Genomic DNA, 27,338 nt, shown 5'->3' on the forward strand with positions numbered 1-27,338 from the left:
GAAGAGACGAAGCTGGATTAGACGGACTCACACACGCACCCACACACACACACACACAGTCAAAAGGTGCGTTAAACCTGTTTTAAGTGACATTGAGAAGGTTAAAGTTGTACAAGCTTAGGGACAAACAAAGTTAAGCGTAGTGACAGCAGTTTTAACCTCTGCTGTCACCGATGGACAACACACACAGCAAGACTTTAAGAAGGGAATAAAGTAAAGTATGTGTGCGACCGAGCAAGTGTGTGTGGGTGCCAGATGTCACAGCTGTCCGAGGCAGATTAACTCCAATGGTCCTCAGACAGCCAGCTGTGTCTGCACGAGAGAGAGGGAGAGAGGGAGAGTATGAGAGCGGAGATTTATGGATTTACCACGGCGTTCATCGTTGTATGAAAGAATGTAAAATAATGTTGACACAGACATGCTGCTGCTGGAAAACATGTCCTTCATGCCTCTGAGATCTTCAAAGTTGTTGTTTTTTTAAAGCCAGGATAGTTTCCCACAGACTAAACTAAACTAAAAAAAAAAAAACTAATAGTACATGCTGCATGATATGATAGCATTGTGCAAAATATTCAAGTAGTTATAGGTTTGTGCTGTTTCAAATATATGAAACTCAGCTGAAAAACAGCATGTGAAAAAAGGATGCAAAGTACACTGAAATATATTACATGCAAACAGACTTATAGTGAGTACATTTAAATGTGTACTTTAATTGCACAAAAGTTTGTTGAAAATATCACTACATAATTGCTCATATACTACAGCTGATATACTTGTGTTCGATTACTACATGTATGAAGTAAAAAGGTAAAGTACAGAGGAGTAGTTTGTTAAGGTTAATAGTATATTTTGCTATATTAAAATTAATAAAAATACCAAAATATCATCCAATAAATATGCTATTAGAGTGAGTGTGGTAAAATAATTGAAGTCATTTTGTACTTTAAAGTTCAAATACTACAGCTGATATACTCATTATTACTATGTGTATTATATGCTATGCTATGCTATTACAGGGCCTAAATCATATATTAAATTAGATTTTTGGTGTCTGGTAATATATTGAAATACATTTGCTAAATATATGTTGTATATAAATAATGTATGTGTACTATCACTATGTTGGAATTACCCCAAGAAAGTGCTTTTATTCTTCATACTAAACAGATATCAGCTGTCAGCTGCTGAGGAGTCTGTTGCTGTTTAGTGTCGACTCACTCTGGTTTATTACTCTGATCCAGATTAAACTCAGATCTACAGTGCAATCTGGATTATGACTTTATTTCTCTGTCTTTTATCTTCCTCTTTTCTGTTTTTCTGTTTTTTATGTTGTCCTCTCTTGCATTTTTGTAAAGCCACATGCTCTGCAATGTGCAAAAGGCCCACAGTTCCACTAATGCTTATGCAACAGCCTGTATTAAGCAGAAACCTTTCTCAGTGGTCACAGTGGGACTCAAATATTTCACTTCTCCGTCTCGTATTGCAAAATCCTGAATTTAATTTCAGGGCTGGCTTTATTGGAAACACACAGATAGTTCACCATGATTTAGTCCTGAAAAACCCAGAAGGTAGACTAATACTGCCCTGTTGTTCTGAAGATGTTTCCAGAAATCTCAAAGACCCCAAACCTCTAAGCATGTGAAGACTCCTAAGCTGCGGATATATTTGTCTGGTTTGATTATATTTGCCAGCATTTTATATTTTCATACAAAATAATGGGTATATATTGTTATTATGCCGTATGTATATATATATATAACTAATTAGCCGGAAACTGGTACAAAAATATATTTTTAATCGTTCTCATGGGGAAAAAGAAGAAATGTATTGAGTTTCCAAACAAATAATTAAGTAGCATGTCACGCTTCAATTCAGATTTTGTTGTCAGAATGATAACACACCTGATATAGTCTGATATTGATATTGCACAGATTGTCTTCAGGGGTTTATTTTGAAAAGATGTTTAAGATTCATCATCGTGGCACCTAACAGACTTTTATTCTGAAATCCGTACAGCAGAAATAACCCCACTAAATGCATTTTTTTCTCTACTCTCTCTGTTTATCTATACCTCTCACTCTTTTTATGCTTTTTTTTTTCAAATGGTAGCTGCTGCTGCCATTCACCAAGGCTAAGCACGAGCAATCCACCATGAGGGCCGGGAGGGGAATGAGACAGGGTCAAATTACTGTTGCTGGCGTTGAAATACCCCTCATGGCTTCTTTTTTTTTTCACAGCCACACATTCGCCTATTTTAACAACACGCGCTTAGTCACAAACGTCACAATTTGTTCACCTATTGAAACACAGGTATGCACACACCGGTCACTGTGTCCACTTGCTGTGTTTCAGCATCAGTTTTGCCAAAATAACTAATTGTTAACCCCCTCCACTGACTGTCTGTCTGCTGCGTCCTACACACACACACACACACACACACACACATACACACACACACACACACAACCAATCTACACAAAGTAAACATACAAGCAGTGCACTCTCCTTGGTGAATAAATTATGCATGACCACGGTGTAAATGTTTTAAAGACCTGGAGTCGAAACATGAAGTGTGCCAGCATGTGTGTATGTGTGTGTGTGTGTGTGTGACACAGCAGGACGATGAAAGACAAAGAAAAAGAAGAAGGGAATGCCAATGGGAAACATCTGTTCATCACTTATATAACAAAAAAAACAACAATAGACTATTTTCACAGATGCAGATGTGCGTGTTTTCCTGTTCGTACTGCTGCTAATATAGCACATCTGCATCAGAAAACCGTATGTAAAGAAACCGAAAGAAAGAAATCACGAGTCTCACAAGAAAGAGAGAAAAGAAGGAAAGCAAAAAGAAGGAAGAAAAGATTGAGGTTAAGCAACATCTTGAATATTCAGCATCACGTGCGTTAATACCAAAGTATTAAACCCTCAGATTATGAAGTGTTTGGGGGGGGTTTTCTCGCTCGGAAATGTGTGCAGGTGTTTTCAGATGGTCGAACAGGAGCACACACGAGCAGCAGAAACACACAGAGAGAGCGAGAGTGTGTGAGTGTGCCCACAGTTCACAGTTTTAGTGCTAACTGTAATCTGTGCTAATCTGGATTAGACGTCTAAACAAGAATCAGTCAAACTTCTCCTCTTTTCCATCTTTGGCTGCTAGTTACACAACAGCTCCAGAAAGCAGTGTGTGTGTGTGTGTGTGTGTGTGTGTGCGTGTGTGTGCGCGTGTGTGTGTCTCTCTCTGTGTGTGTGTCTCTCTCTGTGTGTGTGTGTATGTGTCTCTCTCTCTGTGTGATTGTGTGTGTGTCTCCGCTGCTTCCTGAGTCTCTCCCCTCATACAGGACAGCCTGCAATTTGGAGCGCAGGTTAGCAGATTAAGGTTATTGCTGCAGCTCTGTCAAACCAAGGCGCCATGCCTCTAAATCAGGGACGTGCGTGAGTGGGCGCATTTTGGGAAATTGGAATGAGGACACACAGAGCAGTGTGTCATTGCCCTGGCGTCACTCTAATTTGGTTTCTACTGAAGCAAAATGTTGGGGGGGAAGGGTGAGCCGAGCAGCAGCAGCAGCAGGTTCCTCTGTCAGAGACACAGTGAAGCACAATGCAATAAAACTTCCGGCACTGTTTTATATAATAAGTCCATCTATTAATAACAGTGATAATGTTAGGGCTTAAACTTTACTTCTTAATCTGTTAATGCTTTTATTACAATAACTAATCTTTTAAAACATTAAATGTCCAAAAATGCAGACAAACACCCATCAGGAGCTCAAACTGACGTCTTCAAAGTGCGTCTGTTGTCTGACTGACTAACATTTAAAAACCCCAAACTTACAAATACCCAATTTACAATGTTATAAAGAGAAAAGGCTGCATATTTCCACATTTTAGGAGCTGAAGCAAAAGAAAGTTTGGCATTAATACTCGATAACTGACGTAAATTATAAATAGATTTTTAATAATGTTACATTTTTTGTTAATATTTCAGCACTATAGGTCATATTAATCTTTTTATGTTGCTAGCAATCAAACATATAGGTTATTAATAATAGAGGACACTGCTTTCACAGAGCACAGCATCGTCTTCAGGGTTAAAATGAGTTAGTTAATCTACTTATATATATATATATATATATTTATGGATTAAATTTGTACAGTCTAGACCTACTCTATGTAAAAAGTGCCCTGAAATAACTTTTTTGATTGATTATAAATATGTAAAGTCTAAATCTTTGAAATCAAAATCTCTTATGCAAGAAATCCTGATAACAGTGTTTCAGTACTTGAGTCCATCATGAACAATATTTTACTTCTCTTCAGGTCTGCTGTCCTCCTTTCTACATCTTTTCATTCTTCAGTCTTACTTTTTCATGAGTATTGTCACATTTTATTTCCTTCTAAGGAAACAAAGAAAGTTCAGAAGTGTCAGATCCTGGAGTTAGAAATGAAACAAGGACATCAAAGAAAGTGATATTTGCACTTATTCATATTTAGAAGAAGCAGACTTTATTTGGTTGCAGTTGGTGCTGTGAATAAAAATCAATGAATTGTGTTTTTTTATGTTTGTTTGTTGAATAAAACAAAACTATATGAAGACATCAACTTGGGCTCTGGGAACTTGTGATGTTCATTTTTTTTTTTAAATATCATCTGACATTTTTAGTAGTTTAATCCAAAAACAATCATGAGATTATGAGGTAATTGTGAGATGCAGACCTAATTCTCCACTCCACCTCTGTTACATCTGTCTTTTCCTGTCCTCCCTCCCCAGGCTGTAACGGGGAAGAGCTTTGGAGAAAAGGACTTCCGCAGTGCGCTGGAGAACGGCATCCTGTTATGCGAGTAAGCCTGTGACATAGCTCCCTTTCGGGCGTTTGATGTTTGATGAAGTAGCGACAACTTACACAAACTCCCTTAACATTCAATAAATCTCTCCTACCCCCCCCCCTCTTCCACACAGACTGCTGAGTGCAATCAAACCAGGCCTGGTCAAGAAGATCAACAGACTGCCCACCCCCATCGCCGGGCTGGTAAGCAGACACTCTCCAGCGTGACATTCAGCCCTTGCAAAAACCAGCACCGTTCGTCAAAGTGATAAACTGTGACTGTGGTCCCCTGCTGTCTCTTCTAGGACAACCTGTCAGTCTTCCTGCGGGGCTGTGAGGAGTTGGGCCTGAGGGGCTCACAGCTGTTTGACCCCGGAGACCTGCAAGACACTTCCATACGAGCCAACCTCAAGTAAATGAGTGGCTTTTTATACCTGTTTATGTCTATTTGAATGTTGAATTACATGGTGGTAACACACTTTTCTCTCTCATTAGGGACTCCGACTGCAACCGCAAGCTTAAAAATGTGAGTTTTATTGACCTCATCCATTATCCTCAATGTCAGTGTGTTAAACATTTATAAATATACACCCAACTCCCCCCTCTATCCATCTCTCTCTCTCTCTCTCTCTCTCTCTCTTAGGTGCTGAACACAGTGTTCTGGTTGGGGAAGGCTGCCAGCGGCTGTGCCTCCTACAGCGGCCCGAATCTCAACCTCAAGGAGTTTGAAGGGCTGCTTGCACAAATGAAGGTGGTGAGTGAACAAAGTGAGAAGGACAGAGCAGGAGGAGGAGGAGGAGGAGGAGGAGGAGGAGAAGGAGACTGACAGAAAAAACAAGATAGTGGCACGGAGGAGGTGCGGGGGATGGATTTGTTAGTTTCCTGTCTTTGTTGGGGTGCGGGAGAGACCGACCAGGCTGGACCACAAACACATTTTTTTGTTTTTGTTACAGACACACACACACACACAGCTATTCCTATTTCTGGGAGGGTTAGAGAAGACAAACAGGATATGAGTTTAAAAAAGAAGTTTGACTTTGACTCAATTGGAAGTCCATTCATACAAGTTAATCTTTATTGTTTTTTTTACACAAGATGCGAAAACACCTGAGATCTTTTTGTTTCTCATTTTTCTATCTCTCTGTCTTTTGTCCCTTTCAAACATGCACCCCTTTACATTAATCCGATGACTATTTAACATGTCGGTCATGTCAAAATAAGCAACCAGGTCACTATCAACTAAAAGTCATAATGGCAATCTTACAAGGTGGGGGTCAGAGTGAAAGGGGTAAAGGGAGTATACATAATGTTGAAATGTGTCTTTTTTTTCACTGTCTAACGTCATTAATACATTTAACATCTCCGTCATCATCCCCTCTGCACAAAATCAGGTTTAATAAACTATGAAAGACTGTGAAAAAGACAATTTTGAAGCTTTGAGGAGGAAATCAATCTTCTAATATCAGATCAGTTCATAAAACTGTTGCCCCTCACAGTGCAACTAGAGCAGAAGAGGTTAAAAAGCTTTCTAACAATCACAGTAATAATTCAACAAACTCTTCACTCATTCTAACTATTGAATACGTGACGTTCTGTCAGTCAATGATTGTGTATTTTTAAACATTTTTAAGACAAGCAACATAAATTGCTCTCTAATAACGTCAATCAATGAAGACAAATTTACATATATACATATACATACATTTAATATTCTTAACTCTCAGCTCACTCTCACACACCAGGTGCCAAATATCACACAAGCATTAGTGTCTCTGTGAATAATATCCTGTCATGTCTGAATAAAACCATCAGGAACATTAATGTAAAAGTCACCAAAAAGTCACTCATCACTTTTACAGCTTGATGAAGCCAGTAATGAGTGAGAGAGAAAAACGAGTCTAAAAAGGGTTCCAAAGTGATCTTCCTCATGCATATTTCCTACTTTTATGCACTTGATCATATATTGTACTTGTAGCTCATGTGTTTTTGTGTGTGTACATGTGTGTTTGCAGGAAACTGAGGAAGTTGTAGAAATCTCACAGAAACGCAATGTGAGAGACAGCGGCTATGACTGCTGGGATTCAGAGAGGAGTGAGTCCCTCTCACCACCACGACACACCCGAGACAACTCCCTAGACAGGTGAGAGACATCTGTCAACATGCTCACACACACACACACACATACCTCAAATATGTGGACACACACACACATGCTATAGGACTATTTCAGATTTAAATAATAATTTAAATATAACTTTTTATGTCTTTTAGCTCAACAACAAATCTAATTTTGATACTGTTTCTTTGTAAATGTAAATGTCCCTTGTATGAATTTAGTTGTTAGTTGTTAGTTGAAATGTGAAATTGTAAAATGTTTTATTTTGTTTTTGACAGTCTGGATTCCTTTGGCTCCCGCTCACAGCACAGTCCCTCTCCTGATGTCGTGAATCGAGGAAACAATGACGGTTTGTTCTGATTAATATCTTTAAACTTTGGAGAACTGTAGGGAGAACAAGGCCAGCTGTTCCCCCCTGCTTCCAGTCCATATGTTAAGTTAAATGAATTGCTTCCTGGTTATATAGCCTCACACCTAACAGGAAGACATGAGAGTGGTATTGATCTTTTTATCTAACACTCTGAAAGAAAGAAATGTGTTCCTAAGATGTCAAATGATTTGTTTAAGGCAGCACTTTTCTGTAAATAGACCCACTGCTTATCTCATGCATGTTGGGGTTTTAACCTTGGTATGTTATGGCCAGTCAGATCGGCTGTGGACAACAGCTGAACGTCTCAGCCTGTGTGTGTGTGTGTGTCTGTGTGAGTGTGTGTGTCCCAGATGCAGCAGCTGTTGGTCTCAGTAGCAATCACTAGAGATTTGGACCTGGGAAATGCAGACTGAGGTCAACATCCTGCCTGTCATGTGTGTGTGTGTGTGTGTGTGTGTGTGTGTGTATGTGTGTGCGTGTGTGTGTGTTTGAAGCGGGGGAATCACAGGCATCCTGTTTGTGTCTTTCATGTTGACAGTGTAATGTCTGTGCAGGAGGGTGACAAGAAAAACACTATTCCAGAGCCGGGAATAAACTCATTCCCAACATTCCCAACAGGTCACAGAGAAAGTGTGTCACCCCTCTGAGTAACATTTACAATACCTACCAGCAGAGAAGATTTATAGTTTATCATATTCTGTCTGCAGCATGTTTAATATATTCATGCACAAAGAGGTTGGCAAGAGAAGAAGTGATTAAGAAGTGATTAGTGTGTCTGATCCTGTACTGTAATGGTGTTGCTGTGATATTTAAATGATATGTCTGCTCTATTGATTTCAACTTAAATCTTATTTTTGTAGCTTTGCTGGGATTTGGTAGCAGTCAGATGACCATGCAAATTGTAAAATAGTCCACAGTTTAGCCGGATTATCTAAAAACTGCTTTATTTTGACGTAAAACCAAAAGTGTACACAGTAATACCTCTTTGCATGAAAAAACAGCCTGTAAACTGTGACTGAGGTTTACAAAGGACAGTTTATGTAGTTATTTTACTGTTTGTCTTTGGTTTATCTTCCAAATAGGTTTTACTACCCTGGAAGTTTGTTTGAAATCTGTCTGTCTGCTTCTTGAAACCTCACTTCTTTTAAACAGTATTGCTTTGTTCCCTGATGTCAGCAATTTATGAGCAAAACGTTATCTGCAGTGGTAGGAATGATGACAAATTTATGAAAAGTAGGATGTTATAAAGTGGAAAAATCCTTTAACTTTCCCATAAGATTTTCAGATTTTGTGTGCCAATGTTTTGTGAGACTTTTTCAAACACCACGAGGGCATTGAGAGGTTATCCACAGTTTGGATATGCATAACTACCTTGTTATTCTTTCCAGAACTTGGTACAGTGGTAGATAGGCAGTCCCAAATGGCCACTGAACAAAAGCAAATGTAATTTAATCATGCCATGTTGCATGAAAATGGTCAAATTATTTTTTTTGACTTTCGATGAATAAAAGCCAACATTGCACCATATGCCTTGACAACTGTTCAACATTTGCAGAGGTTATTATGCAAAGACCCTAACCCTAACCGTGACTCTTTTATCTTTTACACTCCATTGCTCTTTGTTGCCCAGGGCGAGGCAGCGACTCAGAGGCAGATGCCCCCAGCAGAAAGCCAGATGTGCGAAAGGATGACATGTTGGCCAGACGGACCTCCAGCAGTGAAGCGAGAAGTTCAATTCCCTTTAACCAGTTTCTTCCCAACCGAACCAACGCAAGCTCCTACATCCCGACTCCGCGCCGAAAATCACACATGGAGGAAGGAGAGCAGAGGAGGTAATGGCCTACACATGAATACAATAAATGATTTTAATGCTGATCTTATTCATATTTCATTTTCATTGTTAGTATAAGTGCTAAAGTGTCAGCTACAAACACTGAGTAGATTGAAATGAATCACACAAGACACACCTTTTCCTTATTCCCTAATTTTTCCCTGCCATCACAAACTGTTCCTCAGTCACCCTAAGGCTGCCCCAGAGCAGGGTGAGGGTAAAAGACAACTATTCAGAACCCCAAAAACTGTCACATGGGCACCAGCACCTGAGAACAATGGGGAAAAACAAAAAAGTGAAGAGGAGAAGGTGGCTCAGGACATCTTGGAGCAGAAGAGGCTGCAGAAGTTGGAGAAAGCAGGGATTAAACTTCTGCCTGCTGCCGTTCGCTACAGCAGGTCAGAGAGGAAGAGGCATAAAATGAGCTGCTGCCACTGTGATTGGACGGTTTTGGTCGTGTTCACTAATGAATAGTGATGGTTAATTGAGTTCTGATGTGCTTCGGTCACACTAGTGGTGTGATTTCACTTTTAGCTTTGTGTGGCTGCGTGGTTGAAGAAAATCTGTCTTTTTTATGAAGAGTTTTGTGTGTTGGCATACGGATCTGACTAACTTGCTCGCTCATATTTTTGGTGTTTGAAGAATTGTGAGAAGTTGAATTAAATCATGCCAGATGTTTATTTTAAAAATAGAGGTTTCGCTGGATGTGAATCCTTTCCTAACACACAAGTTTGACGTTTCACTGCAACTAATCGGTAATCATTATGGGTGCATGTCAAGTCTTTGCATGTCACAAAATAGCACAATGGATTATTTTAAGCATCTCTGAAATGACTTTGCCACGCCATCTCCAACCTCAGCCCTCCAACAATGGAGGAACAGACAGTGAGATCACCTTCCCCGAACATCATCCTTCGCCGCGATAATGACTTTTTGAGCTCCCAGAAATCTGCATGGGATTCCTCGTCTGACGGGGAGGATCAGGCAGAGGTGCAGAAAGTTCCAGATGTTCGCAGAGATGACCTGGCGTCTAGACGAGCTCCCCGCGGCCCCATCGCTCCCAACGTGCATCAGTTTGTCCCTTCACCTGTATGCAGCAACAAAGACAAAGAGCGTTGGGAGGGAATTAGACGAGCCTCACAGCAAACACTGCAGGAGAAGGATATCAGGTTAGACGCTTGTGTGTGTGTGTGTGTGAGTGAGTTTGCAGTTTTGCTACAATTTCCTCTAACTTGCCGCTGAATATTCTTTCCAATTTTCCTACTCTTTCTCCCTCTGGGTGTCGTGGTCACTGTGGTTTGACGTGTGTGTGTATGTTTCACTTTGATGCGTAACGTGTGCGGTGTGATGCCACTGACAGTGAAAAGGAAGCAGTCCCTGACATCATTACACGCAGAGACAACCCCTTCCTAAAGTCCACCCCTCGCCATGGGGAGGAAGAGGAGGATGAGGAGAAGGAAGAGGGAGAAGAGGGAAGGGTTAAGGCAATGCCTAATAAGCAGAAGGATGACCTGGCTCTTAGGCGTGCTCAGAGTAGGCCACTCCCTCACAGGGATGGACCAATGAACTTTGCCCCTGCCTCCATGAGCCAGGCAGATATGCAGAAGTGGGAGAGACTCAAGCTGACTGAACCCAGGTGCCCAACACACACTCTGTTTTACACACATGCCGTACAAAGCACTAAAAAGCTGCTGTATATCAAGTGTGTGGAATGTAGATGGATGTGTGCTTCAAAGCTGATGAGAGAATGTGTGACAGTGTGTGTGTGTGCCTCTAGTTTTAATTAGTCTTTATTACAGGCAGATGAGGGTCATTAATCTGCAAAAATGAAACCAAGCAAACTTTCATATGAAGTTACAACCCAGATGGCTCCCTTTAGATAGTTTTGTGACGTCTCTGAACAAACAGAGCAGGAATATGTGGGTGGTTTGGTTCTTTATTTTGGATTACCTCCAGCTGAATCCACAAAACCTCCACAAAAACCATCTAAAAATCTCAGTTTCTTTCCAAAAATGTTACACTTAAAAGCCTAAACAAATAAAAGAAATAAAAATAAAAGTGGTGAAGAAAGATACGTTTTAACATTGTTGGTGCCTTGGTATGAATTGACCATGTCTGAATGAATTTATTTTAAATTCCAGAGAGTTACTTTTCAGAAGAGATCAAATCAAAAGGGGTTAACAAAATGGTTCAAGTGCATTTACTTTAATTGGATCTTGTGACTTTCTTTTAAAAGGGGTGTGACTGTGATTGTTCAGGTTATAAAAATGAAGTCCAAGCGAATAGTCAATTATCTAGAGCCCAGGTCATGAGTAATATAGCTGAAATGATTAGTAATTTTATCAGTTTATTAATTGGTAAAAAAACACCTTTTATTATCAACTAAGTGTTTAAATAATCTATTCAGAAAAAAATGGAAAGCATTTATTAGTTCCAAATGTGAGGATTTACTGCTTTTTTAATAATATTCTTAGTTTAATGACAAAATTTAGCAATTTGAAGTCTTGTCTTCTTGGGCTCTGAGAAATCATGATTGGCAGTTTTTTAGTTATTTTACAGACGAAATGATTGAATGAAAAAGTTGTTTGTTACAGCCATCAAAGTAAATGAAGACTTAAGAATATATGAACTGAGTCCCCTACACTAAACATGATCTGAAATATTTAAAAAAACTTCAAAAATCTCCATAGTCTTCTTCTTCGTCTTTGTCTATTCTCTCAGCTCTTTTCTGTATTAAGTCTGTTGTATCTTCTTTTGTTAGCAGTTTTAAATCTCCTTAGACAAAGTTTTCTCTCGCTCCTTTTTCTCTGTCGCTCCCTATGTTCTCATCTGCTTGTTGATTCTCCTCATTATTGTGCACTTCAGTCCTCTTCAGTCTTCTTTGACAGGCATTGAAACTGAGTCGGGAATTGGCCGGTATGTGTGAGACTCTGTGTGTCTGTGTGTGTGTGTGTGTGTGTGTGTGTGTGACCAAAGAAAGAAAAGAGGCGACTGTTGGCTGTGAACACTGCTTAGTCTTTGTTTTTCCTCTCTGCGCTGATGTCATTAGATCGGATAAAGAGTTTTTTGTGCTCCCAGAGTAGCAGCAGTTACCAGGGAAATGTGGCTACCTAGAGTAGATTAAAAAAAAAAAAAAAAGCGTGTGTGTGTGTGTATGTGTACTATGTACGTGTGAATTTCCATGTGTGTTAATTTGATTTAAGTACACAACCCCATGCTTTGACCCCCTCAGTCCATCCACACTTCCTGTCTGATTCATCAGTTCCACCTCATCCTTCCTTTGTCTTTACAGTCTGATCCTCTTCTTCTTCCTCTGTAGTTGCTCATGATTTCTTTTCCACCCTGTTTCTTTCCCGTCCTGCTTTGTGTGTGTGTGTGTGTGTGTGTGTGTGTGTGTGTTCGTTACTGTGTGTATGTTCTTCATTTGTGAGATTGTATCTACAGTGAGGCTAGCCCGGCCCCTGTGTGTCAGGCTTGTCTGGAGAAAAATTATGGAAGTCCTTTCAGCGGATCAGCAAAGGCTGGACGAGGTCACAGCAAAGTTGTGACCTTTGGGGGTGTGACTGAGATCGAGCAGCCAATAGATACAGTCACGTCAAGTGAAGGGGAGGAGACAGAGTTGCTAAGACGACTCCTTTCCAAGGCAACTGTAGCCATGCCTACCATTGGCCTGGTCTCCCAGCTTTCAGAGCGGGAACACAGGTATGGACGAGGCCAAATACAAGACAGCATTGGCTCGAATCCAAAGTTGCTTGCGTTAGTATGAAGTGAACCGAAGAATAAATCGATTTTCTATTCCTCTAATCATTGAATAGTTAATTAAACTGCTTGTCGGTGTTATTTTGGAACATGGTTTTACATGCAAGCCTATTTGAATTAGTAAATTAGGTAGTTTGGATGCACCCTTTGCATTGCACTGATTTGCTTGTAGTTTTAATAAGAAGCAAAAAGGTACACACACAAACAAGGATACATGCATGTATATCCTACTGTGATAACATACATAGCCTGACCTATTATTGATATTCAATAGTGTTAAAAACACAAACAAGGAGATATTGACCCAATATTCATTTTTTACAAAACACAACAAAAAAACTTTTTAGAACATTTTAGAAGAATGTCATACAGTATTTTATGTGCTGCAACAGTGCTAATATGTATGTATTAAGACAATTTATTTAGCCTTAGCCGATTTATTAGTCTCATTCTTATAGGCAATAGTAAAAACACAAACCATGCATTTCTATAACATTAGAAATTACCAGTCAGACCATAGACTCTCTATGGGTCAGACTTACAGTAAAACACTTCACAGATGGAGGTTTTCACATGACTCTCTCGTGGTCAAAGTGTCCCAGTGGAATCGAAACCTCATCTGAGCTTTGAGGGCTGTTTGTAGATTTGCATCAGTTTTGCATGTTTTCTTTTCTAACCCTCTACTGTTTGTCGTGGAAATTCTCTGAATATTTTTCTGATCTTACTAAAAAAATTCTTTTACAATCTTTATTCTGTTCTCTGTGTGACCACCTCTGGCCTGCTTTTGCATGTTTCTATCTGCATTTACTGTAATTTTATTTATATGCTGTATTTTTTGAGGTTTTGGGTATAGATTTGGCCCTGTTGCTGGAGTTAGAGTTTTTTATGGTGCTCTCACAGCCAGGTAGAAGGAGATCTCGCTCAAACTCAAACTACCCCAAACGTCGTTGACGCACCACCACGGACCCCCAATGCGGCTCTCTCTCCTGCTGAAGTGGATGCACGTCTGGCTCAGTATGAACGGACAACAGAGGAGGAAGATGAGGAGGAAGAAGAGGAGAGGATCCCAGATCTTCAGAAAGACGACATGATGGCGAGGAGGACGAGAGTTTTCCATAAACAAAGTGCCTCTACATCAATTTACCACCGTTTTCTGCCTCTGCCAGCCACCAAACGCTGCACACCAGGGGAGGTCACCACTGATGCTGCTCCAAGGAACAAGGAGGTGCAGGCAGACAGGAGCAAGAAACTGAACGTCAGGTGGGCTGATATTTGTGTGGATCGGTTTCTAACAGTGTGCAGAGGTCACTAACAACCTCGGTGTGATGTGCCGCCTTGCAACAATTCTCCAGCTTGATGTTTAGTTATTTCAATTATAAGAGTGTCTCTCATAGAGCGGAGCAGCAGCAACCGAAAGATGCCATGGAAACGCCTAAACCGCCTCCTAACACGGCGGTGATCCGATCAACGTCTCACAGCGAACATGAATATGATGACGATGATGATGAAAATGAGCCTGAGCCTGTGCCTGACGTAGCGAAGGATGATATGATGGCCCGGAGGATGGGATTGTCCCAAAAAACTAGCACAGCCAGAACAAATCAGTGCTTCGGCCAATTCTTGCCAATACCAGGATCAGTCAAATATAACGTCGCCCCCGTGTCCGCCATGAAACAACTACACAGCAGACCAAAACACTCAGAGAAGGTGACAAGTGAAAGGTACGACCCGTGTTTGATGACGAGATTGTGCGACTAACAAAGCTTAATTGTACTGGTGAAGAAGATGAATGCTTGGATGTTATATGGCTTCCCTTTCTAACAGTAATGTGTCCCTGTGGGTGATTTAGAGATGATCCTTTTGTTATGGTTTCATGCCAGCATGTTTCAGTCCCTGCAGCTGGATGCTTGATGTGGTTTTATTTATGCCATTTGTATTTCAAAGGACCGGTTGACTTTGATTTGCTACTGCGGTTGGATGTGTCATATGGATCAGCTCATAGTTTCTGCTTTGGTGTGGACTTATCTTGACTTCTGGTTCTGTTGTTGAGGTCTAACCTTGGCTTTGTTTGGCATGACTCGGGTTGTTGGGTTCAAGTTTAGTATGGACCAGTTGACTGTTAAACATGTATGTAATCAGTCTTTAAAGGTTGAAACTAAACAAAATTATAGTTATCTTTTTACCTTTACCTTTAATAATATCTAGCAACTCAGCCACAGTAGTTTTTGTTTAATTTGCTCAGGTTTGTGGTGGTCACAGCATTGAAAATCAGCAGCAGCATCTTTAATAGCCTCAATAATAAATACCAAGTTACCAGAGAGTAACTGTTTTTCTTGTGTCTTTGTGACACAGTTACTGGAAGATATGTTGCTGTTGAATTTCTTTAATGTAATTTCTGAAAGCTGTGAGCTCAACAAATAAAGAAGCTCAGCAGATTAAAACAAAATCTATCTGCATGGCTAGATCTTATTAGAGGTAAGTGTGGAAATATTTATTTTGGCCCATTTAACATGTTTATTTCTACTCCCCACTCAGTGATCCAGAGCAGGTGTTTTGCCTTCAGGTGTGCTTTAAAAAACCAAACCGGCACAGTGCTGGTTTGTGTGCGCTGGGGAAGGTTTCCAGTTTCCACTCTTATTTTAATTCGGCACACAAATCAGCTCATACCACTTATGCCTACTTGGATTGATGGCTAAATGTGGCAAGTACACAAAATAAGTAGGCATTATTGGGCAAAACAATGCAGACTTGTATCCATCAATAGGAAAGTTACTGTGCTGTTTCTGCCAATTCTAAAGGTGGAATTAAACTTTGGTAGCAAAAATTGTTAAAGAAATGACAGTAACATATTATAGTTCTATGTAAAGTTCCCCTTATATTTAATAATTTATAATGTAGTTAGTTTCAGTAATTTTGATAATCATTCAACTGATCCTCATTAAAAAAAATTTCCCTGACATCTTCACTATTTGCTGCTTTGTGGTTTTTAATGTCAGTCATTAATTCAGTGTCATACATGCTGCCTCGAGTGCTGCCTGCACTCTGTTTAAGTGGGTTTCCTCACCCTTGCACTGCATAATGAAGGGCACACCAGCATGGCTGACGACAGCTGGTGGGAACCCCAAATTTCATCATCATCATTTCATTACATCACTGACTGGGGTGTGTTCAGAGATGCAGCATGGTTAAAAGGTTTCATTCTTTTCTCACTCTGATGTCGTTTGGATGTCCCGGTAATCTTGGTTTTTTATCATGGATCGTTGTTTTCGACAGCATCGTTACTGTGGCAACAGAACCTCAGACCCCGCCCTCCAAACCCCTGCACAGGAAAAGTGTAGGGCTGAAGGAGAGGCAGGAGAAGGAGGAGGAGGAGGAGGATGGAAAGCAAAAGGGAGGGATGGTGATACCTAACGCCTCTGTCACTGATGTGACTGAGCCCTTCTCTTCTCCGTCAGTCACCCCTCCGCCCAGGCCCACTACTGCCCCGACTTTTAAAGAGGAGGTAAAGTTGGAAAAGCAGATTGTGGAGGAGAGAGTTAAAGGAAAGGTGGAGGAGAGAAAAGGGGATATAAACGAGCAACCGCGAAAGAAACCCTTCTGGCTTGAGGACGAAGATCTACCTCCAATGATGTGAGATGCCTGTTGACCTCGTATTGCATGTGTCTGCACCTCCATTTTCAGATTTGATAAATATGCGCCAGTCTCCATTTATGCCATTTATGCAAATGGAAGTGAGTAACAACCAAAACGATAACTCTCCACTTGTGCTGCAAATGATAATGGTGTTAAATCGATGCCTCCCCCCTTTGAGATATGAAGTGTGACATTCGCACCCTTGCTACACATTGCCTCACCCGCTCTTTCCTCTTGTTCACTTTATTCTGTTGTTGTTTTAGGATGAGCCGACGAGTTGCTTTTATGTCTGAGGACACTGAGTAAGTTTATCGACATGGATCTGGATGAACTTCTGCATGATAACGATGCACACTTGATTTGAAGAGTAAACCTCAGATTAATTACTATGCATTGCCAAGCTTCAAATCATTACTAACATCCAGCTTTTTAGTGTCATCTTTTACATTTTAGTTTTACTTCTTATTTAATGCTATTTTTGTTTGCTTGTTATTTTGGGTTTAAATAATTAAACATTGAAACACATACTCTAACATAGACATCTTAACTAATATACCTTGTTAGGTTGAATGCTGTTGCTATGCTGACTAATTTTAATATTTGCTGTTTTCCAGAGTCAAATGGGACACAGTTAACATGCTGAGTCACATGATTCAGTGCTTTACACGTTTACTCTCTGTCTATTTCCTGTTCAGGAGTGTGAGTATGAGTGACATGCTTAATGAGGACGAGGTGGGGCATTTGCCGACACTGAGCCAGTCACGTTATGAGCGCATGCAGGAACAGTACAGCAACTTCCAGGATGACGACGACCAGTGGCAAAGTGTAAGACACTTACAATATGAAATAGTGGTATAAATTGTAGAAAAAATAATATTACCCTCAATACATGCTACCATTGTTTGACAATGTGTACCTGTGACAGGAACTGGTTCGCTGGAAGAATCGCCGCCGCAGTGCATCACAAGAGCTGATCAAGAAGGAGGAAGAGAGGAAGAGGATTGAGAAGAGGATGAAGGAGGAGGGAAGTGACTGCAACAAGAGGAAAAGCATTAAGACCTACAAAGAGATCGTGGAGGAAAAGTAAGGACAGGAGGAACATGGCTCTGAAAATGTGTACTCTAAAACAAACTGGGCTCTTTGTTACTTGACAAATTATTTATCTTATTTTGATAATTGATCATAGTTAAAAGTATTCTGTGTGTATCCAAAGCCTAATATATCATCTAATTAGCTTATTGTGCCACATATCACAACCTCTTGACTTTGTGCTGTTCTTTATCCTATAAAATGTTTTAATTTAAATAATGTGTGTTTCTCTAAATTACTCCAGAGAGCGCAGGGAGGTAGAGTTGCGAGAAGCCTACAAGAATGCAGCAACTCCAGAGGAGGCAGCCATGATTTTACAGCGTTATGCTCTCCGCTTCACCATCAGCGACGCAACACTGGACAGTCTAAAACTCCCCAGATCCACTTCAAAACCCAAACCGGACCCAGACCAGGTGGACAAAGAGCACAAACCTGTTCATGACTCTGAACCTGCTCATGACTCTGAGACATTGGACCCTCTGCATGAACCAGAATCAACTGTTACAATGGACCAGAAGCACACAAAACCTGAAGACATGCAGATAGATATAACTGTTCAACAAGAGACTTCGGATGCTGTCTCTTCCAGCCCCTCAGCACCTAAAAGCCCCCTCCCCTCTGTCACACACTTAGAAAACATGCCCCCTCATTCCCAAGACCTTCATGAATCTGAAACCCAACCGACTGAGTCTCCAAGCACACACAAACAACCGATTAAAGAAGACGCACAGCCTGAAACCAAACAGACTCCACCTCAGACTGAAGTGCAGTCTCACACCCCAACACCTGTACACCCACTCCCCTCCTTTCCATCTGTGTCCGCCAGACCTGTTCCTCTCTTGGCGGCCAAACCTTACTGCCAGCCCCGGAACTCGCAATCTGGACACAAACCTGTCAAGGTGAGGGGTTGATACCAAAACAGATCCAGCCAGCATCCTCTGACACTTACCCATTCCACCTTATTACCTGACTGCATGCTCTCATTAAAGGGGTTGTTTAGCTTTTAGGACATTTTACCATTTTCATTTCTTAACCAGACTCACATAAAGTCATGGATACCTTCTTTAGTTCTCCTTGTGCAGTTTGAAGATGAGTTAGCTGTGTGAGCAGGATCAAGAATCAACTTCCTTCAAAAGGGGGGTGTGGCTTTTAACTTCTCCAAAAGACAATATCTCATCTAACTATTGACATGGGACATCTAGGACTGGGTATTGTTTAAAAAATTACGATACCAGTACCAAACCAAGTACCCTTAAAGTGATACCAATACCAATTGAGTGCTTCATTCGATACACATCATGTGAATAGAAGCATTAAATTGCATAAAATGCCACAACTAAATAAATCTAAATTATTTGACTTTTACACAAACGCTCTTTGAAGAACCTTAAAGGTATTGAGTACTGATACCAAGCCCTGATTGACATACAAATAATGTTAGCTTTTGATCTACTTAAATGCTGGATGAATACAAATATAGACTAAACTTCTTTTTTGATTAGTGCTCATTGTGGCAGATCATGCTCTCTCCACATTGGACCTGTAAAACATAGTTCCAAATAAAAATACAGGTGGTGAGTTTTTTCTGTATTTTTTAAGACAGTTGTTTAGAAAAATGAAATGCTCGGCTAAAAAGTACAATAATAAAATCGTTGGAGAATATTTGGTTCAAAAGGAGCTGCAACTGATCTCTTAAATGTCAGATGAGCTCCTTAAACTGCACATAGACACTGCATCCCATTATTTTTTGTGACTCTCTAAGTATGAAAAATACTGTAGTTTAATTTCCATCTTACTATCACTTTAATCCTGACCTCCGTGTGTGTGTGTGTGTGTGTGTGTGTGTGTGTGTCCCACTCAGATGGACGGGTTGGTGCGAGTGAACGGAGAGGCTACAGAGGACTCATCGGTCACCATTCCACCTGCCTCCCTTCTGCACTCACCAGAGGAGAACAAAGATGTTCCCTCCAAACTAAAGGAAACAGAGGTCTCCTCCAAACTAAAGGAAACAGAGGTCCCCTGCAAAAAGACGGAAACAGAAGTCCCCTGCAAACAGACTGAAACAGAGGTCCCCTCCAAACAGACTGAAACAGAGGTCCCCTCCAAACTAAAGGAAACAGAGGTCCCCTGCAAAAATACGGAAACAGAAGTCCCCTGCAAACAGACTGAAACAGAGGTCCCCTCCAAACAGACTGAAGCAGAGGTCCCCTCCAAACAGACTGAAACAGAGGTCCCCTCCAAACAGACTGAAACAGAGGTCCCCTCCAAACAGACTGAAATAGAGGTCCCCTCCAAACAGACTGAAGCAGAGGTCCCCTCCAAACAGACTGAAACAGAAGTCCCCTCCAAACAGACTGAAGCAGAGGTCACCTCCAAGCAGACTGAAGCAGAGGTCCCCTCCAAACAGACTGAATCAGAGGTCCCCTCCAAACAGACTGAAACAGAGGTCCCCTCCAAACAGATGGAAACAGAGGACCCCTCCAAACAGACTGCATCCACTCAAGAGATGGCAGCGCAGTTACCCCCTCGTCAGATGGAGAAACCCCCCTCGTCCTCAGGCTCCACCATCAGCTCTCTGCTCGGTGGCAGAAACTGTGTCATCAAGACGACTATTGTGACAGAACTCACGCAGACTCATGTGGAATCGCTTCCCCTGGAAGTCCAAAGCAATGGACAGGTAACACTATAGGTGACATGTTAAAGCAGGGGTCTCCAAACTATTCCACAAAGGGCCATGTGGCTGCAGGTTTTCATTCCAACCAAGCAGGAGCACACCAGACTTGATTCATTTAATCAGCTGATCTCAGTCTTCAGACAGCTGATTGGTCAAATGGTGTGCTCTTGATTGGTTGGAACTAAAACCTGCAGCCACATGGCCCTTTGTGGAATAGTTTGGAGACCCCTGTGTTAAAGGATACCTATGCTTTCTTGTGTCTGGCTATTTACTTCAACTTTCACATTATGTTGATCATTAATGACAATTTTCAAGAGCATACCATTGGGTTTTAGATTGTTAAATGTTTTTCTAGCTATAAAGCAGACACTTATTTCAGTGTCTTATTCGTGCAACATACAAATTAACTTAAAGATATTTAAATTAGCCTTTAAGCTTAAGAGAAGTTATCTGTATCTTATATCTTTGACATCTGAAACATAAGAGGTCAGGTAATGATTTGCACCAGTCAACAAAGGAGAAAAACAATGCCAATATGGATGTTTCTTAAAAGATTCTTAAAATATTGTGAATACAGTTGCTTTTTTGCCTTTAATGTTTTCCAATTCAGCAGCAGACTCTGGCCACTGAAGCAGTTAAATATACCAACACAGCAGAGTTTATTCCCCCACAGAAATAATTTTTTGTCTTCATTACTACTAAAGATATAACACAAACAGCAAGGTGAGAGAAGAGAATTAAACAAATATCCCTGTGGAGAAATTTGTGTTTGAGTCTGAACTTCTAAAAGATAAATAACTGCAATATGCAATTCAGAGACATAAAACATTACAAAACAATTTTAAAAAACAAAATATATGGTTACACTCTACTACACTACACATTACACTGAACCAGCTGCATTTTTTAGCTCCCTAATTTAAAAACACATCACATCTTGGTATAAAAGCATATTAGAAGTGGTCCTATCTACATAAAGGGACTTTATCTTTTGCCAGAAGGTTGAAACTCACAGTGTAGAATATGAGCAGGACCTGAAACTGTCCTCAGTTGTGCACTGTGATAGATTGCCTTTATGGAAAGCAAGCTTCGAGTCTCTTCAAGTTGATTTTAATATTGCATTTACATGAACTGAAGCCAGTGACTGCCTGGAAGGTAGGAAAAAATCAGCTCCTTTGGTATGCTTTTGAAAAATGGTCAGCAGTAAATAGAATACGATGTTATTTGCACAACAAATAAAAACATCATGATATTCAATAAATAGATAAATAGAGACAGAATAAATGTGGACCCACTTTTTTTCCAGTCTGTGTTTTATCCATTTAGCTGATTATTTAACTTTCAGATGAATGGCACCATGGGATCAGTCGGAAAACCAGCAGAGGAAAAAAAGGCTCAACCAGTTGTTTCACCCTGCAGCATGCAAGAATACTCCCCCACTGTCACAGGTAAAACTGCTTTATCCTAGATTTACCATTTTCAATCAAGTATCATTTACAGAAGTATAACTAACACTTCTGTAAATAAGTATTGTTTACAGCATAATTATTCTTTTAGCAGTTTATTTTATCTGTTTGTTTGTTTCTTCCTAATTTACAGAGGGACTCGAGGAGAGCAATGTCACTGTGAGTATCCTCGAGCAGTTCCAGCTTTCTATTTCTGTTCCTCCTTCATTCTTAAATTTGACCCTGTCTTGACCCTTCATCTCCTGTAGCTGTAGTGACTGTAGTCAGACTGTGTCCTCTCACCTTTCCTCTCTTTTCTGTCCTTTTGGTCCGTATACATGTGTGCGCGTGATTGTTGATGGGGTCTGGGTAGATTGAGACCCCCATGTTGAACTTGGCTAAACGTGTTAATCACTGGGTCTGGGACCCCAATGAAGAGCGTACACGCCTGGAAAGGTGGCAGCAGGAGCAGGAGCGCCTCCTACAGGTACACTGGTGGAATAGTTTGTGCATGTAAGGCTCCTTGAATGTTACACGGAAAACAGAAGTAATGGATGTGTTAACATACGTCTAAGTGTGTATGTGTCTGTCATTGGGTGTGTTTTGGCACTTACAGTATTTAACATACACTTTGTGTCTCTGCAGGAGCAATACCAGAAAGAGCAGGAGAAGCTGAAGAAGGAGTGGGAGAAAGCACAACTGGAGGTGGAGGAAGAGGAGAGAAAACACAATGAAGAGGTACAAACTCTCACAGACTGACACACTGAAAATAAAATATATACAATCACATCATTTAAGTCATTTTTTGCTCATCTGGTCAGGTTCACAAATCTCCCAGGAGTGGTGATTTGGAGAAAAATCTACTCTGACATCAACCTCTTTGGATATACAAACTCAACATTTAAATGATGATTTGACATAAAACCTTATTTAAAAATATAACATGTCATCTCCTTACCCCCTTTAACGAGATGTGTTCCCTAATTTATTCTGTACACTCTGTAATTTTTAAAAAATGTGCATCATATATCCTGGCACTTGATAGCACTTTAATTAGTATAACACTGGTATTTTTAACTGCTGCTGCCTTATTGTCTTAGGTATGATTAGTTATTTATTCTATTTCTATTTCTCTTGCACTTTGGACTTGAACAATAGCCTATTTTTAAATTACTTGTTTCTCTTTTACATAGATTGTTTTGGGATATGGATGGGGGGGGGGTGTATCATGTGATTTACTAATAGTAGTTGCAGCTGTAGTTTTTGTATATCTATATAAAAGTTTGGACCTTAAAAAAATCCAAAAAGCCTTCAATAGCACGAGAGTTGGGTTAAGTTATCATCTGCTTTCTGTTCACTTTCTATGTTTGCCTCACAAAGAGAATGGTCTAAATGTTGAAACTTAAACTCATTACTTTCTTGTTTTGTCTGTACATCTTCCAGGAGAGAAAGATCCTCGAGGAGACTGTAACGCCCCTCAATCCCTCCGGCCTGTTCAACCAGCAGTCAGGCCAGGCAGGGAAGACTTCATCAGCTCCAGAAAACAATGAGACACAGAGCAGACTCGTTCCCCTGCAGCAAAATGGCCAAAAGATCTCCACAGGGAACGAGGATCAGCACGCTTCCAAGCTGCATTTCTTCCAGGGTGAGATCCATGCAGAAATACACTGATGTGACTCTATGTAGCAGCAGGTGTCAACTCATTTTTGGTTCAACTCAGAGTTTGTGTAATGACGCTGTTTTTATGATGTATTTTTGTAGATTCTCCTTGTGATGGTGAGCCTTCAAAGAAACAGGAACTGTGGAAGACGTCCTCTCTGGACCGAAACCCTCAGCTGAACCAGGCAAATGCTGTTAAAAGGTATGCAAGGATGTTTAATGTGTGTCTGCTGTAAATGTGTTTTAAGCTCACCACATGTGGCTGCAATATAAATGTATTTAAATATGCTTTTCTATTAACAAATGTGTCTCAAGTTTCTATTTAAGTAGATGCTGAGATTTTAATGAACTGTTCTATCGCATGTATTTTGTGTCATGACAATCATTTGCTGGCTGTGTAGATAGGTGAGAGGACCCAAAAAATAGCACAATTTTTTTTATAATTAAAGACACTAAATTAAAAAAATAATTTAAAAAATAATCAGTAAATATCTGGATTCATGGAAAAATAGCAATTAGAGATTTCATTCTTTATCCACAGGTCTGGTTCCCATGACGTCGTCTCCGACAAAAAGCAGCCCTCCTCATCATCACCTCAACCTCCTTCACCCAGCAGGTAATGACACATCCACACATACAGTGCATGACTACAAATGAGAAAAATATTACTTGAAAGAAGAAATAAAGAATAATGAGATAAACTTAACTGTGATAAATTAGAATAAATGTCACTGACACTGCTGCATGTGTGTATGTCTCTGTGTGTTGTAGATGTGTCAGTGGAAAGAGATTATGTACAGGTTGTTCTCAACCTCTGGGAAAAGGAGCTGCCATGATCATTGACACACTGGGACTGTTTTTCCACATGCAGTGTTTCAAGGTACAGTGTTATTCTATTATACACACACACACACACACACACACACACACACACACACACACACACACACACATTCAAAACATTGCTATCAGTTATCTAAGGTTGGCAGATCTGACATATTTGGCTTCTCTATAAAGGTTTGCATAATGTACATACAAGTATAGCATGTATACTAACTGGTTGAACTTAACTTACAGTACTACAGGAGTGAAAGGTGTCCCTCATGTTTAATAGGCATTTGATAGTGATAAACTATCCTCTCTGTGTGTGATGTTCATTTTAAACTGTATTTCTCTCCTCAGTGTGGAGTGTGTGAGGGGCAGCTGGGTGATGCCACAGCAGGGACAGACGTCAGGATTCGTAATGGACTGCTGAGTTGTCATGACTGCTATATTGCATCTCGAGGTGAGAACAAGTACACACACACATGCACAGACAAACAGAGACTGACATAGATAATATACACATTTGACGATGTGGAGATGAGTAGCTGTTGACAAAAGATGAATAAACTTGGGACAAACAATTCTTTCAGATGGCACAAGGTGAAGTACAGGTTATTCTGCACAGCTGTTGACTTTATTCAAATACATTGGCATCCAGTTTAGTAATCAGGTTACAGCACTTTAGCTCTAGTATCCAAAGATGATACCCCGTCAACAAACACAAACCAAGAGCACAGAGCAGCATGCAGAGTCATCTTCAGTCTGTTCCTCTTGTAGATGCAACCTTTAATTTCACTTCGATATAACCAGAGCTAGTTATCCACCTGGAGTCATGACAGTTCGGTAAACTGTGAAGTAAATACTTACACTTACTTACATGTGACACCATAATGGGACTGTCATGACTCAAGCGCTACACAGCTACGTTACATTTTGACTTAAAGTAGCGTCATTATGCATGTTGTAATTACTCAATCTAACATTCTAAACCTATCTAAAAATAAAGATCTATAAATCTAAACATCTAAAATGGCGTGGTAATGATGTGGGTGAGTGTGCGAGAACCTTAGATCTTGGTATGGCTGTGGATATGGCCTCCACACTAACATTTAATAAGTTATGAAAGGAGACCATGTCCTACAGACTTTTAAATACACCGTCATGTGTTTGTGTGCAGGCAGGGGACAGCCCACCACTCTATGATGACCTGTATTCCGGAACCCTGACCATCACTGGCAGTGATTGGACAGAAAACATTCTAGAACCCTGAGTGACACATCCTGGACAGTCTGGAAAATTCCGGAACCCTCACCCTCGGAATCTCCTCAGAACTCTGGAATCATTGTTCAGTTTTACGGATACTGAATACAAAACTGGACTATTGGCTTAATATCACACGCACATTAAGTACAGTACATGCTTCTTTAAGTCCCAGTGAAATTAAATATTTGAGAGATTTGAAATCAAACCTTTCGCATTTCTATTGGACCAGTAAAAAGTGGGCAGGTCTTACCAAGTTAAGTGCAATATGGAGCTGTAAAGAGAAGACCTTTGGCTCCGTACACACCTCCCTCACCTGGGAAGAGATGAATGAATTAGATTTTAGTTTTTGCCCGCTGATATCCAAACACACATCTCTTCCTATCTTTCTCCATATTGCTCTGTTATCTATTGGACCCACAAATGGTGAAGTGTGGTTTTATATAACCAGCATGGCTACCTACTCACCCAGAATCACATTTGATTGGATGAACTTTGGCAAAGACCCCTGAGTGCTGCATGAGTCATCAAACATTTGAAACCGTTTTACAGGAAGAGAGACAGTGATTGCACAATTAACAGAAAGACTAAGGGGGAAATCTATTTTTCATTTCACTGGGACTTGAATTGTACACATGTATACCCTTTTTTAAAAATATGTGTAGCATGTATTTAAGAAATCAGTGTGTTTATGACTTTGCACATCCATACTCAGCACAAAGTTTAGAATAATAATAATCTGTTCTACTGCAGTACAAGCTAAGTATTTTATGCTACACAAGCTAAACACTACTGTCTGTTACACATCAGTCCCAGAATCATTAACCCCTGCTTCTGCACTGATCATGTGACTCCACTCCACTGAGTGTGATGTAAAGTGGTTCGGGTTGGATAACCTGAAGTAGCCTGACCATTATAATGCCTTACTCATACCTTCTCATTCATTTTTTGGGTTTTGTGTTTACAGTTTTGCATGAGAGAAGAACATATATAAGTTATTGTGAGTGTTGCTCAGATGGAAACGTGTGAGTTTGATGTAGGTTTTTATCTTCTTGGCAGTTTAACTTTCCTCTTAATATGTTGTACATCATCATCATCATCATCATCATCATCATGGTTTTGAATTTTTATGCAGTCGCTCTTAACTGTGTGGTGGATTAACCCACACGAACATTTTCATTATAATTAATTCTAAAAGAATGAGAATGCATGTTAGTAATAATACTTTAAATATTTTCCCTTTTAAGATGTTTTAACCATCGTTTATTCTCATGGGTTGATTGCATCCGAATCAGTGCCTTATGTAATGAAAGCTAGTGTATGTGAGGGAGTATTTCACACTCACACGGACCTCTGAGTCTAAGCACATTGTGTGTGGGTGTATGTGTGGGTGTGTGATGAGTGTGTGCATATGTGTATGAAATCATGCATGTATAAGTATGTATGCAGTGTGTGATTTGACTGTAAGCACAGTTCCATACCAGCAAAAAATATATTAAAACGGATCAGCGTCTCCTAATCACCTGCTGTCCTCTTCCACCCCTTCCTACGAGCTAAACCAATGACACATTATTTGCTGCTTCCTCGTTAATTAATCCCTGTATTATGTCCATTCAAAATGTCCTACAATCTCTCCTCGTCTGCCTCTATCACAAGTGTTGCCTCCCCAGAGTCTGATCTCTCTCTCCTCTCTGTGTTACTGCGAGTATCTGGAGCAGAGGTCACATGACAGCGTCTTCATCACTCAGAGGAATAGAGCGCTCAGTTCATTGTCTTTTATAGCAAGTGTATGTTTATCAATAAAATATTTTAAATGGGGTGTTGCCTTGTGGATTTATTATGCTTTTTTTT

General features: G+C 40.3%; 1 protein-coding gene across 2 annotated transcripts in view; it reads left to right on the plus strand.

Annotated features, from left to right (window-relative positions):
• The window catches only part of limch1a (LIM and calponin homology domains 1a), a 30,280-nt gene extending 3,979 nt beyond the window's left edge, over positions 1 to 26,301 (plus strand). Inside the window, exons 3-28 of one of the 2 annotated variants that reach the window (XM_053332572.1) lie at positions 4,772 to 4,842; positions 4,961 to 5,030; positions 5,132 to 5,238; positions 5,322 to 5,352; positions 5,470 to 5,580; positions 6,839 to 6,966; positions 7,221 to 7,291; positions 8,943 to 9,144; positions 9,329 to 9,541; positions 10,004 to 10,312; positions 10,504 to 10,779; positions 17,231 to 17,360; positions 17,461 to 17,618; positions 17,869 to 18,523; positions 19,486 to 19,584; positions 19,801 to 20,301; positions 21,644 to 21,746; positions 21,898 to 21,923; positions 22,117 to 22,230; positions 22,389 to 22,481; positions 23,187 to 23,388; positions 23,505 to 23,604; positions 23,944 to 24,018; positions 24,174 to 24,282; positions 24,585 to 24,687; positions 25,405 to 26,301. In XM_053332572.1, the coding sequence (XP_053188547.1) occupies positions 4,772 to 4,842; positions 4,961 to 5,030; positions 5,132 to 5,238; positions 5,322 to 5,352; positions 5,470 to 5,580; positions 6,839 to 6,966; positions 7,221 to 7,291; positions 8,943 to 9,144; positions 9,329 to 9,541; positions 10,004 to 10,312; positions 10,504 to 10,779; positions 17,231 to 17,360; positions 17,461 to 17,618; positions 17,869 to 18,523; positions 19,486 to 19,584; positions 19,801 to 20,301; positions 21,644 to 21,746; positions 21,898 to 21,923; positions 22,117 to 22,230; positions 22,389 to 22,481; positions 23,187 to 23,388; positions 23,505 to 23,604; positions 23,944 to 24,018; positions 24,174 to 24,282; positions 24,585 to 24,687; positions 25,405 to 25,430 (4,083 nt within the window). In that variant the 3' untranslated portion in view covers positions 25,431 to 26,301. Of the gene's footprint in view, positions 1 to 4,771; positions 4,843 to 4,960; positions 5,031 to 5,131; positions 5,239 to 5,321; positions 5,353 to 5,469; positions 5,581 to 6,838; positions 6,967 to 7,220; positions 7,292 to 8,942; positions 9,145 to 9,328; positions 9,542 to 10,003; positions 10,313 to 10,503; positions 10,780 to 16,798; positions 16,838 to 17,230; positions 17,361 to 17,460; positions 17,619 to 17,868; positions 18,524 to 19,485; positions 19,612 to 19,800; positions 20,302 to 21,643; positions 21,747 to 21,897; positions 21,924 to 22,116; positions 22,231 to 22,388; positions 22,482 to 23,186; positions 23,389 to 23,504; positions 23,605 to 23,943; positions 24,019 to 24,173; positions 24,283 to 24,584; positions 24,688 to 25,404 lie in introns of both variants that reach the window. The other variant, XM_053332563.1, reaches the window with a different exon arrangement.
• Positions 26,302 to 27,338: the final 1,037 nt, after the last annotated feature.

The sequence above is a fragment of the Scomber japonicus genome, chromosome 2 (assembly GCF_027409825.1).
Source record: "Scomber japonicus isolate fScoJap1 chromosome 2, fScoJap1.pri, whole genome shotgun sequence".
Lineage (NCBI taxonomy): Eukaryota > Metazoa > Chordata > Actinopteri > Scombriformes > Scombridae > Scomber > Scomber japonicus.